Source organism: Misgurnus anguillicaudatus, chromosome 23 (genome assembly GCF_027580225.2).
Source record: "Misgurnus anguillicaudatus chromosome 23, ASM2758022v2, whole genome shotgun sequence".
Lineage (NCBI taxonomy): Eukaryota > Metazoa > Chordata > Actinopteri > Cypriniformes > Cobitidae > Misgurnus > Misgurnus anguillicaudatus.
In genome coordinates, this window is record NC_073359.2 from 38245769 (window position 1) to 38262071 (window position 16303).

General features: G+C 36.7%; 2 protein-coding genes across 2 annotated transcripts in view; both read left to right on the plus strand.

Moving 5' to 3' along the window:
- The window catches only part of LOC141359492 (protein NDRG2-like), a 52166-nt gene extending 46491 nt beyond the window's left edge, over positions 1–5675 (plus strand). Inside the window, 1 exon segment of the mRNA XM_073862044.1 lies at positions 45–5675. The gene's annotated coding sequence lies outside the window, so the exon portion shown is untranslated.
- A 3421-nt stretch (positions 5676–9096) lies between these two features.
- On the plus strand, positions 9097–11554 carry LOC129436595 (uncharacterized). Its single transcript, XM_055194824.2, has 3 exons — positions 9097–9792; positions 10242–10412; positions 10924–11554. Exons 1-3 carry the CDS (start codon positions 9129–9131, stop codon positions 10956–10958), a joined length of 870 nt encoding a protein of 289 aa, XP_055050799.2. The 5' UTR covers positions 9097–9128; the 3' UTR covers positions 10959–11554.
- The last annotated feature ends 4749 nt before the right edge of the window (positions 11555–16303 follow it).

Below are 16303 nucleotides of genomic sequence, written 5' to 3' on the forward strand. Positions count from 1 at the left end.
TCATAATGTGTGTCTATATAATGTTTTTCTTTTTTGTTATACAGTCCTGCTGCTGTGAAAGGGGTACTATGTTTTTGTCTATACTTGTGTGATTATAAGACACTTGTGGGAATCTTTTGTTTTAGATTAAAGTATTAGCCTTGGGCAGTAACAGCCACCTCATGTCTTCCACTTTCCCTTAAATATAAATACAAAGCAAAACAACAGCAAAATATTGCAATTGTATTTAACCTTGATTTGGTTGTGGTCCATATTTGCCTGTTGTGAATTGCATGCCCAAATTGTAGACCATGTTCGGTCTACAGTTTTTAATCTTTTTTGTTTGTTTTTTAAACTGTGTGTGTGTGCCTGTGTTAGAAAAATAGACAAGAAAAGGGTAACGTTTATTCCAGACGTGTCCAAATGTTGTTCCTTAAAGTCAGCACAAATCCGTGTTCACAAACCATTTTACTTTCATATTATGAAAGTGACAAAAGAGTTTAACATATCAGAATATATCCTGGTGATTGGAGGGTATTGGCTGAAAAGTATCATGAATTTAATTGTGTGATAGGAAAAATATTGTGATGTCAGCTAAAATGTTTAAAAGGCAGAGCAAGTATTGCTTTTTTAAACTAAGTGCACATTTGTTTCTTTAAAATAATTGTATATTGTACACAATAATACCAGAAACATGTACTGAAACAAATAGGGTCAATTTGCATTTCATGTTGACTTCTGAAGGCTTACAGAGGTGCTACAGTTGTTCTGCCAGCCAGTGGTTGTTCAATAAACCATCAGTGTCATAACCAAGAGAATGCATTTACATGTAAACATTGGAAAGCACAAACATTTCTATGTTAATGGTTGACATGTAAATAAACAACTGCACAAAAATAAAGCCAAAAGTGCATTTACATGTAAACTAAATTTGGAACAGTGGGCAAAAATATTTGTTTATTGATTTGGGTGCTACTTCACTTGACTGCCCATAGGATATTTATTTTCATAGCCTAAAATAATTCGCAAATATATTTAAGTATGAACTTTATCTCTGTTTTGTATCTACATCTTCAATGGCTTTTGATTGTAAACTTTTACATTTTAGCAAATCTGAGCATAGATGGGTCAAAGACAAAACCAAACTGTTCTGTTTGCATTAAATTAAATAGAATATTTTTATAATATAAATAATAATTACTATACATAGTAATTTTATATAGATAAAACACCAAATGCAAGTAAAGAGTCTGCTTTAATGCTTAAAAAGGTTTAGTGAAAAATTATTGAAAGAGTCGTGGGATATAACACGTCCCAAATACTCGTTTTGTGTGAGGTCATGCAGTGTAACATGATCAGGAAGCTATTTTAAAGTCCTATTAATAGGTTATTCAGCAGTCTGTGACAATTGCTGTTGTGCTGCGGCGAGGTCAGGTTATTGTTCGTAGATATTTGATCATTTCACCTTTTCATGGTGTGGTAACATAAGTTACAAAACAAATGTAATGCCAACAAACATTGTCATCCATTACACTAAAAGAATATCACTGTATCAATAACAATTTAACACTATTTAGATTTTAGGTATATGATGCATGTTTAACACTGACAAATAGTGAATATTATAAATATTAAAATTGTAATATGTGAGGTTTTATTTATGATATTGCATTTTAGATGTCCATGAACAAACAGAAGATTGCTAGGCACCAGCAAAATGCAAATGCAGATCAATTAGGGCGGCGCTTTTACAACAAGAAAGATATTGCAGATAACAATGCACTGTTTCTAGACAACGAGTCACCCTCCATATGTCACTAGTTTAAGGGAACCATGGGGGTGATGTAATTTATGTTAGAACAGTTTATATTCATGTCAGAAATTTAAGAAAGCAACCTATTTTGGGTGAAAATCCTGATTGTCATTCATTGCAATAATGGGAATAATACCAATGCTTACTCCTTTTTTGACCAAACGTAATTTTGTGTGATATCATGGGGATTCAGTGTTATAGATTTATTTATTTAAAAACGAAACAAACTTATTCTGACCTGTCCTTCATAAAATGTATGAAAAGAATAGATGATCATATAAAATTTTATTGAATTTTTAATAATTTTCACTTACTTACAAAACTTCTTGCTGACAAATGGGTGAAACTTTTTCAGGTTTTAAGGATATTGTCAAAGTATAGAGATTTAACAATATTTTTATATTCTACAATAAATTAGTATTTAGGGTCTACACTGTGATCCATAAAAAGGGACTTTTAATATGTCATCAAAGGATTGGAGATTTTTGTTCATATTTTTTTGTTCAAGGCATTTTGTGGTCTTTAAAGTTTTATAACCCTTAATTAGTTTTAAAGTTTGAAAAACGCGTTTTCGTCTTTGACCCAGATATGTGACCTAGTTTGTTAAAACCCAGCTAAAGTATTTTCTTATTGACCTACTGATATAAATTGATTTATTGATATAAAGATCAAACATTGTATTCTTAGTGAAATCAATTTGTTAAATCAAACTATGATGCTCCTAATCTCATCATTCGATTATTATTATTATCTCTGGTACACTAGTGTTCTTTATGAGAAACATCTGAGGGAAGTGGCTTAAGTAAAACATGTATTTAATCTCTATAAAATATAACTGCAATAAAAAAATACCTCAGTTTTTTATAGGACGTTGTTAAGCACATTCTGCTTAAGATTTAAGAAAATGCATGTAAAGAATATCTTTAATATTAGAATTTATCTAAAAGGGTAATGTTACAAGTCAATATTTGCATTATTAAAGCACAAAGAATTTGGTATTGGTTGGTTGGCTGGTTGACTTTCAAAAAGCATCCACTTTATACTAGGGCTGGGGCGATTCACTAATCCGGCTATTCAATACTATGCCAATTTTTGTGTGCTGGTTCAATACATATTGCGATTATGTGGATATTGCGATTCATTGTTTTAATCTTTGTGCTTTTTGTTTGCCTACACTCTAAAAAAAATAGTTGGCCCAGGGCTGGGTAGCTGTGGGACGGAACACATTTCTGGGTTGAGGTTACCCAGGTGATGGGTTGTTTTAACCCAACTGCTGGGTTATTGTTAATCAACCATGTTGAAACAGCCCAGCAGTTGGGTTAAAACAACAAATCTTTTGGGTCATTTTGGCCCAGGGGTGTTTTCTGTCCTGTGGTTGCCCAGCCCAGGGTTAAAAACAACCCAATATTTTTTAGAGTATAATAAAGACTAGACAATTGAAAATACTTGATCATACCCTTAAACAGTCTGTATATGAGTCATATTAACAAAAACAATGCATTAGGCCAACATCTTTCTGAATTTTTATTTCAGAAGCAGACCACATAGTGCATATTTTAAAGTACCTTAAACCATAAAACTATACCAAAACCCTGAACTTGAATATAATATCCAAATGTGCAACATAATGAGTAAAAACAATCTCTGAAATAAAATAAAGTGATGTGTTAAACTGTTCTATAAATAACAGCAAAATAATCAACTGAAAATGTATTGAAGACTCTAGACAAATAATATGTGCTACAAACTTCAAACTAAACTAATGCTTGAGAAAGAATGTGCAGTGCGTGGTTGTGACTTTTAAAACAAGAACCAGTTGTTTATTATCGCTATAGAAACCGGAGGCACGTTTGAGACGGCACATGCACATTGACTGACTCCGATCATCGGGTTTCACGCCGTTAATTAGACCCGAGTCCTCCTTTAATGCATTCAATTCAGTTTAGAAACATGGAAGGATACAAAGTGACACGGAGCTTTTGCAACCAAATTCAACGATAAACAGAGAGCACGCGAATGCACTGAACTCATCGGGAGATACACGCAAAATGTCATTACCAAAGAGTGTCATTATCACGTGAAAGTGCAGAAATGATTCTCAAAGAGGTTTGTTCCCCTTTCTCTGCCATGGCTTCGCTTTCTCACTCCAGCTCGAAACGGATACGACATTATCTATTACAGACAACAACAAATACGTTTTTCCCTTTGTTGGAATAAAAGCGGTAATGTCTTCCCTCCACCTTATTAGAAAAGTAAAATAATTAAAAATAGATTCTGAGGTAAACAAATCGATTTCAAAATCGCTTGATAAAGAATCCCAATAGTTTGGTGAATCGATTTTTTTCTCCGACCCCAACTTTATATTTCTTAATCACATACTATTATCTGTTTTGAAGATGAATGGTGTTTCCTTTAATACACCTGTAACACTGTGGTTATTTTTGGACATGTACCATTTTGGATACCATGGGTATTTACAAGATGGTATTTCCATTCAGGCAGTCTACCCCAAAAGTCATTTTTCTTACCCCCTCTATTGCACAGCGTGTAGTGTTTGGTTTAAAACTTTCAAGGATGACTCACAATGAGCTTTTCTTTTTATTAGCCATCTTTTCGTTTAGAGTAACTTGAGAGCAATAGTTCTGACCTGGACAGTACATTAAACCATGGTGATGATAAATGCTTGAGCCATTGTGACTTGTAGAGAATCAATAGGAATTGTGCATACGTAAATATGTATATCAGCAAGTTCTGACATGCCTGAACATTAGTGTGCGGTATGTGTAGTGTTAACCCTCTAAAGCACAATTTAAGGTACAAAGGTCGGAAAGCCTTTTAACACTTTTAATTTTAAGAACCTTTGGCATCACTGTGAAGAACCCTTTGTAGTACCTTTATTTTTTAAGAGTGTAACCAGCCCCTTCACTGCCTATAGGGTACAGCCATGTAATAATCAAATAAGCTCTTCTGATCAACAAACTATTAAAAAACCATAGCTAATGTTAAACTCCACTTAAAATTTAGAATTTTTTAACCTTATACTACAGAAATATTACTAATAAGCTTACTAAGGAATCACACTTGCCAAGATCCGAAGACAACAATTGAATTTTAATCACATTCAGCAAAACACTGCCCTGAAAAAAAATCAGACAGATCAGTTTAAGAATATCTTAATATCGGAAAGTTTTTTCAATAGTACAAATGTGATAGAGAATCTCTGTAGAATGCAATACATTCACAAAAGCTGTATTTATTTTAATCCTCTTTCTTATTTTTTATTTTATTTCTTGGGACTTTTTGACTCTTGTGTCCAGAACCATGACCCTTTCTTTCTTTTCATGTTGGATATTTTTCATGTCTTTTCAATATTATGGAAATACAATTGTATGATTAAGGTAGAACAAATTTTACTGCAAACTGACAAGAGCTTCTACCAAAAATGGAAAAAGGTTTTACCAAAAATAAATGGAAAACAGTAAAAATTGTGGGAATAATGACAATTAAATGGAACAATAAGGGAAAATAATAGAAAAACAAATGTATTAGCTTGTCATGTGTTGGGACAGTGTGACTGTGAATGCTTGTCCACTTATATATCCGTTTTATTTGTTTTTGACTTTATTTAACACTTATCATTTTTGTCTTTTTTGTGAATTACTAGATTTCTGTCTAAGTGTTCTCATGGATGACATATCAGCGTACTTTGTTCTTGTGTAACGTTTTAGCGTTAGCACTAAAAATAAAAATTAATAAAGAAAAAAGAAAACGTATAATGCCTAAGATAAATAATGACTAACAGAATGTAATCAAAACTAAATGTGTGGGTAATTTCTCTGTGTTATACTATCAACAACTGGAAAAAATAAACAGATCAAAATGACACATTTTATCTGAGTGTTTTTTTATGTAAAAAAATTGTGATAAAACCGTTGACATGACAATTTTATTATCCGAAAGGCCATTCTTGTTTTTTCAACATGAACACTGATTTTCTCTAACTATCTAACTATAACTGATTTTGGCGTGTCATGTGAACCATGTGCATTATGCGTCTTGTCAAAATAAGGGCCTGCTGCACACTAAAGGGTTTATGATAAAAGTGACGGTCGCATTTCCCAGATACTCCCTTAATCTTGTGTAATCAGAGTTTACTGTTAAAGGGACAGTAAGTAGGATTTTAAGTGTTTTATTAATCAAAATTAATGTCTTTATTCATAAATATGTCCTCATTGGTGTCAAATGACCTCTGCCAGTGATCTGACTTTTCTTTGTAAGCTTAGAATTTCTTCTCTTTACTTACATTGAACGGATAAGTCTAAGAAGACTTCCATGTCGTTCCGCCATACTGATAAACTATAATAGCAGAGAGGGACAAAAAGCACTAGTCTACCAATGTGTTTCCACAACACGTTTTCATTCAGAACATGTGAACTAGCTGAAACGGACAAGGAGATCAGTGATTACATAACGGCTACCGTAGTTACTTGCAACACACATTTGGAAAGCGAGGCACTAGAGAGCAATATTTACTTGAATGCAAAATACAATTTCACCACTAAATGGGGGAAATCCTACTTATTGTGCCTTTAAGTGAGTGTCTTGCAAATATTTTGTAAAAGTGAGCGTCTCTTTTATCATAAACCGTTATGAAGCGTGTGCAGCAGGAACCTATTTTGACAAGACGCATAATGCACATGGTTCACATGATGCAACAAACATATATTTTGAATTCGCACCCCTCAGAAGAGAAGTCACCAGCCACGTCCGCACCCCAGTCCTCTGACTTGAACCCTTATAGAAAACCATTGCAACTGAATAGAAGAGTCCCTGTGAATTTAAGGATCTGGTGGGATTTTGTATAAAGAAATGGTCTCAAATCACTTGCTATATGTGTTTATCAATGTATCAGTTATCACAGAAGAAGACCTGGGGCTGTTATCTTAACCAAAGGAGCACAAAATATTGACTAAAATGTTGCTAATAATTGTGCCACAGATTTAACTGGAATTTATTTGGTTTTTTTATTGTTGCAATTGATATCCATTGTGAGTTAGATGTTAATATTTTAGATAGACAATTAAATAGTCAACAGTAAAAACATTTTTTATAGATTTTCCCAGAGTGCTAATATTAGTGGAGTACACTGTATGTAAAGGTAACAGTATTCATGCATTTCAGCCCTCTAGCAACAAGAGCTGTCAACACAAAACTTGTTACAATTAAAACAATTACAAATTAGATAAACTACTGAAACTTAATCCCATGTTTCATACAATTATTGAACAGTTGATTCAGAGGGTTGCCACAGAGATCACATATCTTACCATCCTCCTTACAGCTTAAAAAGCCTATCATGTGCAACAACTATCATTGTGTGAGTTACCAAAACGACATAAGGACCGGACATGTAAGATCTGTAGCAAAATTCTACACTATTTATTTCAACTGGAGCAAAACCTAGAAACATTGCACTTAAGGTAATTTATTTACATGTAATTGAACAACAATCTTTAACAACAACTTTAACCAAATAGTTTGATTGGAATGGATTATGCATGTATTGATTAATAATTGATTGATATCTTTTTATAATAAAACTAATACATGTTTTGACTGAAATAGTTTAACCAACATACCTGTAGTGAAATGAAGTTGCAATGCTAGAACAGCTACACTGAAAAAAATGTTATGTTGAATTTACTTAATTTTATTATGGCAAGAAGATGCACACAATAAATGTATCTAACTCCAGATATATTTTTTAAGCTGAATGTACTTATAATTTATCAATTGAGTGTACTTACATTGTATAAGTAATTTCAGATGAATTATATTCATAATTGTAGCTAAACTATTTTGAGTAGAATTTACTCAATTTTTTATGTTCAGTACACAAAAATTAATTATGTGCAACCAAATCAATTTAATGGTTTAATCCAATAGTTTTTTAATTTGTTATTCTACCTTAACTTTCCACATTTCACTGCCACATTATGTTGAGCAAGTCAGAACAGACTCAGTAGGTCTCAGAACTGGCATAAGCATAGTTACTACTTACATCATGATTTTCATCCTGTCACCTATTGTCTATACACAAGCACCACTCTTCTGAATGATGGTAACCACAAAACTCAAAACAGAAACTCTTCTAAATCTCAAAGATAATTTAACCTGAAACACTAACAAGTCTTTCTTTTTTGTTAAAAACACAAAAAATAGTGTTTAAAGGGCGTGTTGCAAGTTAAATTTTTCAACGAATTTGTGCAATTTGCTTGTTGATAATAAACATTTAAACTGTTATCCATTGTATTTTATGTTGTTGGGTATCACAAAACGGAATATAATATGAAAAAGTAGAGCAGTTTGCAATGATTCTCCTTTCCCCCACAACGCACTATATTACGTCACGTTGGGGAGAGAATTTACCAAAGCCGCCTTAAGAGCATTGAGAGTGACTAGAGAGACGAGTAAAGTACAGTTCTGATAGCCCAGATTATAGATAAATACATAGATAGAGATAGATAGACAGACAGACAGGCTATATAGAGATATAGGCAGACAGCCAGATAGCATAACGTTAGCATAACTTTGTGTAAAAAGTAATCAAACAATTAACATACTCGTGCGTGCTGGCTTGAGGGGGACCATGTTCCTGCTTGAAATGGGTGTCTCTATGGCTCTGGCTGAGGCTTTCTCCACTTCTCCCCAACGTGACGACATCGCCGAATTGCTTAAAAAAACGTTAATAGCAAAAACGTAAAAACAGGATCTTTAAGACCATTTTTCAGACATTTTAAAAATGATATACATATCTTGAGTGATTTATGTACCCATTAATCGACAGTGGTGCTTAACCTGCAACACGCCCTTTAATTTCAAATTTTACTCTCTAAATGCAGTCCCATGCAAAGCATGCTGGGAAATAGAAGTCCACTGCCTTGTTAGTTAAATTTACTTAAATAATTCAAGTAGTTTCAACACAAAATTTTCTTCTTACAAATTTGGGTGGATTTTACATGATAAAATTAAGTGAAATTTACTCAATAATCTGTTAATTTAGATTTACTTACATTTTTTGTGTTATTTTTACATTCACTTTTTACATTTTTTAAAAATAATTTAATCGTTTCTTTTAAGTTAAATTTAGTAAGGCACAGAATCATTTTTTTCAGTGTAGTAGTTATGTCTGGGAAGAGACAAGGTTTCTGAATTATATTCCTACTAAATAAAACATTTGAGTGGTGGTTAATTTCATGTCAATGCAATTAAAATACATAATTCTGACAGGACTTTCAGTGAAACTTTTGCCCATTCATTTATTTCCTGAGGACAGATGGAGTATTTGAGACCTTTCTTAACTGTTCTTCTGGTCTTCAATGGAATTTATGGATCCTCAAGCACCACAACTGTTCCAAGCACCACAACTGTTCCAAGCACCACAATTTCTCCAAGCACAACAACTGGTCCAAGCACCACAACTGCTCAAAGCACCACAACTGCTCAAAGCACCACAACTGCTCCAAGCACCACAACTGCTCTAAGCACCACAACTGCTCCAACCACCACAACTGCCCCAAGCACCACAACTGCCCCAAGCACCACACCTGCCCCAAGAACCACAACTGCTCCAAGCACTACAACTGCTTCAAGAACCACAAATGCTCCAAGCATCACAACTGCTCCAAGCACCACACCTGCCCCAAGAACCACAACTGCTCCAAGCACCACAACTGCTTCAAGAACCACAAATGTTCCAAGCATCACAACTGCTCCAAGCATCACAACTGCTCCAAGAACCACAACTGCTCCAAGCATCACAACTGTTCCAAGCATCACAACTGCTCCAAGCACCACAACTGCTCCAAGAACCACAACTGCTCCAAGGACAATTTTAACTTCACTAAGAAGATCCACGCTCTCAGTTACAACCACTACAACCACCATAACAGCATCTGCACCAATAACACCTGCTGGCTCAACCATACAGGCAACACAGGGTATATTTATATACACTCTCTATTTAAAAAGTGTTTTGTATATACAGTACTGTGAAAAACTCTTAGGCCACCACAACCAGCTTTGTTGTTTTAGCAAAGTTTTTATGTCCATCCATATTTATTTTTCACTCTTTTTATTAAGATACAAACAGAAAATACAAGAAATATGTACACACAATTAAAAACTAAAAAATCATAACTAAATGTTTTTAAAAGGTTTAAAATATCATGCCATTGCCTGCTATTGCTCAAGTGTAAGTAGAATTTAAATACTTGATACTTCAACTTATACTTTTATGCTGTTTTTAATACTACATACAAATGTCCTATATTTTCTGGTTGTATTCCAATAAAGAAACTGAAAAATGCACATATATGATCACTATAAAATTCCAAAAACAAATATGAATATATATTGTAAAAATAAAATGTATTTTAAATTGCACTAGGAGGAGCCACACTTCCAGCTGCCATAGCAACAACAACAACTGCTTTGATAGCTACAGGGTCAACAATAGTTAAAACGTCATCAACCTCCATTATCACCACTACAGGGTCAACAACAGCTACAACGTCATCAACCTCCATCATCACCGGGTCAACCTTACAGTCAATACTCGGTATTAAACATCAAATTTTCATACATACATACATACATACATACATACATATATACATGTGTGTATAATTTCCGGCACAGGAATGCAAAGTAATTAAATGCAAATAATAAAAAAAACAAAATGAAGACACAGAGCAAAATGCACAATAAAAAGTAAAAAAGCTGCATATCACTCTGCAACCCTGTAAATATATTGGGATTGTGGGCATGATATTGTTTCAAACAGCATTTTAACTGGCAACAAAAATCAATGAGTGTCCCAAAAAACATGTATTCAAGCCTTTAAATCATTTGAAAATATCACTTCCAAGTCCAATGGCATGGTCGCTTTCTTCCTGTAGTTTCAAACAGGGAAAGTATGTGTGCAAATGAGTATCATAACCTGTGTTCACTCTAGGAAACTGATTTTGCTTGATTTCTGGCAGACAATCGTTTCACATACAAAAGTGCCTTTATATTTGGTTTCTAATTAACATCTTATTTACAGTTTTTGTTATGTTTCCCTTATGCAGGTGTTTTTATCTGGATGATGTGGCTTCTTCAGTAGAGCATTGAGGAGAAAGTAGAGGAAAAGCAGCCCACAGCAATCGATTTAAGAGCAATTTTGCTGCATTAAATATTTCATGAAATTTAGAGTTTATTATCGTTTATCTTCAATATTTGATGCTATCTAATTATGCTTGATATTTCTCAATATGTTTTGTTGTCACATTTGTGAAGTATTAGGAATATATTAGCAAATAAAATAATTTTTTCCAAATATGTTTTGACGTAGATTCATTACATATAAAACATTCCTAAAGTAATATATTCAAACAAAATCTATTAAAACTCAGAACTATTAAAAGAAGTTGACAGAATGTTTCTGTGTTCATCCAAACGCCATAAGAAATATATCTCCAAGATAATTGTGTATCCGTTAATGAGAAACTTAGAGCAAGCTTAGAGCATTATACAACATATTTGCTTAAATTACAGCATAAGTTCTACATTTCTTTCAAATATGTCAACAATTTAAAATCTGTGGTTTCAATAAATCATAAATGTCACATTTTTTGCTTTATTGAGAATTATAAAGAATATTGTAATTAATTAAATTTCAAACATATAAAGACTGATCTCTTAAGTGAATGTTGTACTATTTGTAATATTACTGATTGTAATAAACCACATTCATTTATATATTTGTATAATGTTTTCCTACCCATTAAAAAGTCCATCATGAGTTTGTCTTTAGTCTTGATCAGTCTAAGCACTGAATTGTTTCTCATGAGGATGTCTGTAAAAATACATTTGCAAGCATCCTCCACGATAAAACATATTTGGATGAAGATCATTTTGCGGTAGATGTGTGAATTTATAATTCGAAATACCTGGAAATGCACTGCACGTGTTATACTCGGATACTCGATCATTTTAGTTATGTAGATATTTAAAATGCTCGCAAAAAAGAAGTTTCACTGATAATAAACTCAAAGCGTGTGTCCATATGGCCCATATAGCAAGGACAGTTGGGCCGATTTAAGCTGAAATGCGTCACTATTGTATCACTGACGGTGAACAGATAATGGGCCACAACCGTGCCGACTGTGCATAACACATTTGGTTGGTTTACACATTTTTTTGTATGGGCCAGTGTCAGCTGAAAGCAGATGTACTCGTTATGGCTGACAGATGGCTTTTAAGACATTACAAATAAAATGTATAATAATAATTAAAGCTGTAAAAAGAGGGACCACTTAATAAGACGCTGGTCGGGATTCTGCAAAGAATGTAAAAATGTAAGAGGATTATGATCAGTATATACCACTTTTGGCATAGTTCCAACAGAAACATTCTTCACATTCTCAAGCCATTCCCAAAAATCTAATAAATTTATGTTTTGTTTGGGGAGTTGGAAAGTTGTCAATAGCTATAACTTTAGCACAGACAGGTCGCATCTTTCCCATTCCAAATAGGTCACAGTAGCTCTGGCAACTCACACTTTACCAGATTGGGGTGTGTGGGGGGGTGTACTCTGCGTTCGGGCCTATTTCCGAGCTCAGAGCCCTCTCCCCGGACAGCACGCCAAATACGTTTACTAATTTAATCTAACCAACTTATTTGTAAGTGTGAACTCGTGAAAGACAGGTTAATTGTATATTGTGGTTTCTTAATAAAGGAAATAAAGAATTATGTAAATTGTGCATGTGGTTCTGGCCCCCTTGGTGTAAAGAAGAAAAATGCTGGCCCTTGTCATTATCAAAGTTGCCCATCCCAAGTGACAGTCCAGGGTATACGCAGGTATACGGCATATACCCACTTTTTTTCGGATTTGCGTATACCCACTTCTAAACAGTGATTTAGTACAGGGTAGTGATGGGGAAATGAAGCTTCGAATGAAGCACTGATTCTTCTCTTACTGTTTTGAACCATGATTCGAAGCCTCAACGAGGGTGTCGAAAACAGCGCCATCTTTTGGTCAATAAAACATATAGCAGTTGCTGATGAAATTCAGATGAATATTGATATAATTATGTGTACAAATAAAGCTTAGACAACATGTCTGTGAATGGTCAATATAATAAATGTATTTACTGATTAAAGTGTGGCAATAAATTCCAGTAGGAGTTAATATTCATATGATTCAATACTGTATTGTACAGAATAATGTTCACAGGCATAAAATAACAGACGCGCACACAAGTATAAGTAAATACAATACTATATATACAGTATTATGTGGGACCAAAATGTGAATAAGGCAAATAACTCATAAAAAACCTCTAGGGTACGAACCTTCTGACGCGCAAAGCGAAGCGCGCACGTGACTAAGCAGAAAGTGAAGCTTCATTTGTCATTGGTCACGTGATTTCAACGTTAACAACACAAGCTTCGAATCAAAGCTTCACCTGGCACGCCCACTTTTGCTCGACACAAGCTCCGAAGACTCGCTTCAAATGTAACATCACTAGTGCAGGGTATATGCAGGTACCCTGCTGATAAAGGCTGAGATGGTTACTTCTGAGTATCCCGTGTCCTGTAGGTCAGCCAACATGGTCGCTCCCAAGCTCCATAGACTCTCTACCCTTGCCAAGATGGCCGTGCACAACTCCCATGGGCTCTCTGCCCTTGCCAAAATGTCCGTTCCTGAGCCCCCTTGTTAACAGAGCAGAAGCAACGATGTGACTGACTTTGAACGCACAGCAACAGCTGCGCTCACTCAAGGTGATTTTATTTGACACTCCAATCACATTACAGGTACACACCCACATTAACAATCACAGGCGTCTGTGTTGAATTATTCAATCAAATAAACAAAAACAAAACAAAAACATAATACAAGTTGAGAGCACATAGTTAACACCCCCACTTGCTCTCACACTGTTAATATATGTAACATCATTTCCCAAAAATGTCAATACATCTGCTACCATTTCATTAGTTGGACAATACTCTAAGTTCTTGAAACAGATCTTCAGATGAACACATCATCAGTGATGTAACCTGGGGTCCTCGAGTGTTTCGGGTCTTTCATCACCAGACACCCTCGCCCAGGTGACCCAGCCACGGCTGATCAGACTGCGACTTGTGTTCAGGTAGCACTCGCTTGCCTCCATGGTGCTCCTCTACGAATTCAGAACCATCTTGAAGCTTTATCGGCTGCATCGGTGATGTTCTTGATGACCCTGCTCCTTGTTGTTCCTACAATGCCCAGCAAAGTAAAGGCTTTGTGGAGTGAGCGCCCCACAAATCCTCTGCAGCCAACCTCGATAGGCATGCATCCCGCCTTCCAGCCCTGTGCATAGCAGTCTGTGACCAGATGTTCATATTTGGTCATCTTCCTTTCGTGGGCTTCTCCCAAGCGGTCCTCCCATGGCACAGTCAGCTCCATGATGATGATATTCTTGGTGCTCTCTGAGACTAGAATGATATCTGGCCTCATCGTTGTGCTGACAATGTGATGAGACAATTTAACCTGCTACTCCAAATCTACAGAGAGTTTCCAGTCCTTGGCTGATACCAGGATCCCTGCTGGTGCCTTCCTCCCTGCTTGTGGCTGTTCTCCTGCCCTAACAAATGCGATTGAGCAATTGGTGTTGCTCCCTCGGCCGACTTTGCAGATCTTTTTGCTGATAGTGTCTGTAATAGATTTCAGCACCTGGTTGTGACGCCAAGTGTACCGACCCTGGCCGAGCGCTGTTGGGCAGTAACTGAGAATGTGCTCCAACGTTCCACGAGCTGGGCACAAATGTCAAGTTGGTGTGTCTGCTTTTCCCCACATACAGAGGTTTGCTGGGCTAGGCAGGACGTCATACACTGCCCTAATCAGGAAGGTTATGCGGTGCGGCTCGCTTTGCCACAGCTCCGTCCAGGTGACCTTGCAATTCATGGCCTGCTCCCACCTGGTCCAGGCCCCCTGTTGCCCCATTCCAGCTGCTCTACTCGTCCTGCCTTCCTCCACAGCAGCTTTGACCTCCAGCCCTTGTAGTATCCACCTGCCTCCTGACACTGACTCTGTGGTGACTGTCAAGTCATCCATAAATTCTCTAATTGGCGGTTGGCGGACTCCTCCTCTGCTTTGGGGCCCTCGACACTCGGGCTCTGCCGATTTGACAATCATATTAATCGCCACCGCAAATAGGATCACTGATATGGTGCAGCCTGTGATTATTCCCACCTAGAGTTTGTGCCAATCTGATGTCACACCTCCTGCCGAGACTCTCATCCTGAAATGGTTGTAATAGTCCAAGATCAGATCTGCAATATGATGTGGATATGGTGTTTGGTCATGGTGGTCTGGACCAGCTTGTGGGGGATAGAGCCATATGCATTGGCTAGGTGTAACCACAGTACCGTAAGGTCTCCCTTATGTTCACGAGCTTCCCAGATGAGCTGAGTCACCACTCCTGTGTGTTCTAAGCAACCTGGCACTCCAGCAATTCCTCCCTTTTGCACAGATGTATCTATGTAGATGTTAGCTAAGAGGAAGTTGGTCAGACGCCTTGTTACTATACTATAGAAGATCTTTCCTTCAACACTCAGCAATGAGATTATTTTGAACTGATTGATCTTCTTGGAATCTTTCTCCTTGGGGATCCAGACTCCCTCAGCAAATCTCCACTGTTGTGCCACCTTTCCTCTTCTCCAAATGACTCGAATGATCTTCCAGAGTCGCCTGAGTAGCAAGGGGCAGTTCTTGTATGCTTGTATGGGATTCCACTTGGACCAGGGGCAGGACTAGATCGTGCCTTACGCACAACCTCCTGGACTTCTTTCAAGAGTGGTTCCCTGCTGTCAAACTCCTTGGTGGGGGGCAATGGATCTACAAGAATGCTACACTGACCCAACTCTTTACTATAAGTGCTCTGCAGATGCTGGTCAATTTCCTCTTTTGAACAGAGAAACTTTCCGTCACGCTTCTGTCCCAGGAGCTGTTTAGTAAAGCCAAAGGGGTTGGAAATTAACAAAGCTCTCTTTTTGGATCTCTCCTTTCTGCACCTTCGGTGCCATTCTGCCCTGCGCAAGGTCATTAGCCTTCTCCTCAAGATAGCTGTCAACTCCTTCAGGGGATGGCGTTGCTCCTCACTGGCTTCCTTGTGCTGCTTCTTAAGGGACTTTAACTCCTGCCAGATTTTGTGGATCTTCGCTGCCCTGTGGTTCATGGAGTAGGTGGTTGGAGTCGATCGCTTTTCCTCAGCACCGAACCTCTCCTGAGCTAGGCTGGAGATGATGGTCATCATTGCCTGAAGCCTTCAATCCACATCTCCCTTCTCTGTTGCTTCAAGCACCTTGTCAATGTCCTCGTCAAACTGCCTCCAGACTGCCATTTTACAGGCCTGTGGCCACTTCATTCGCACCTTTGCCTGGGGCAGAAGACTTTGGGGGATGGCTAGTTGCACACGGAGCCTC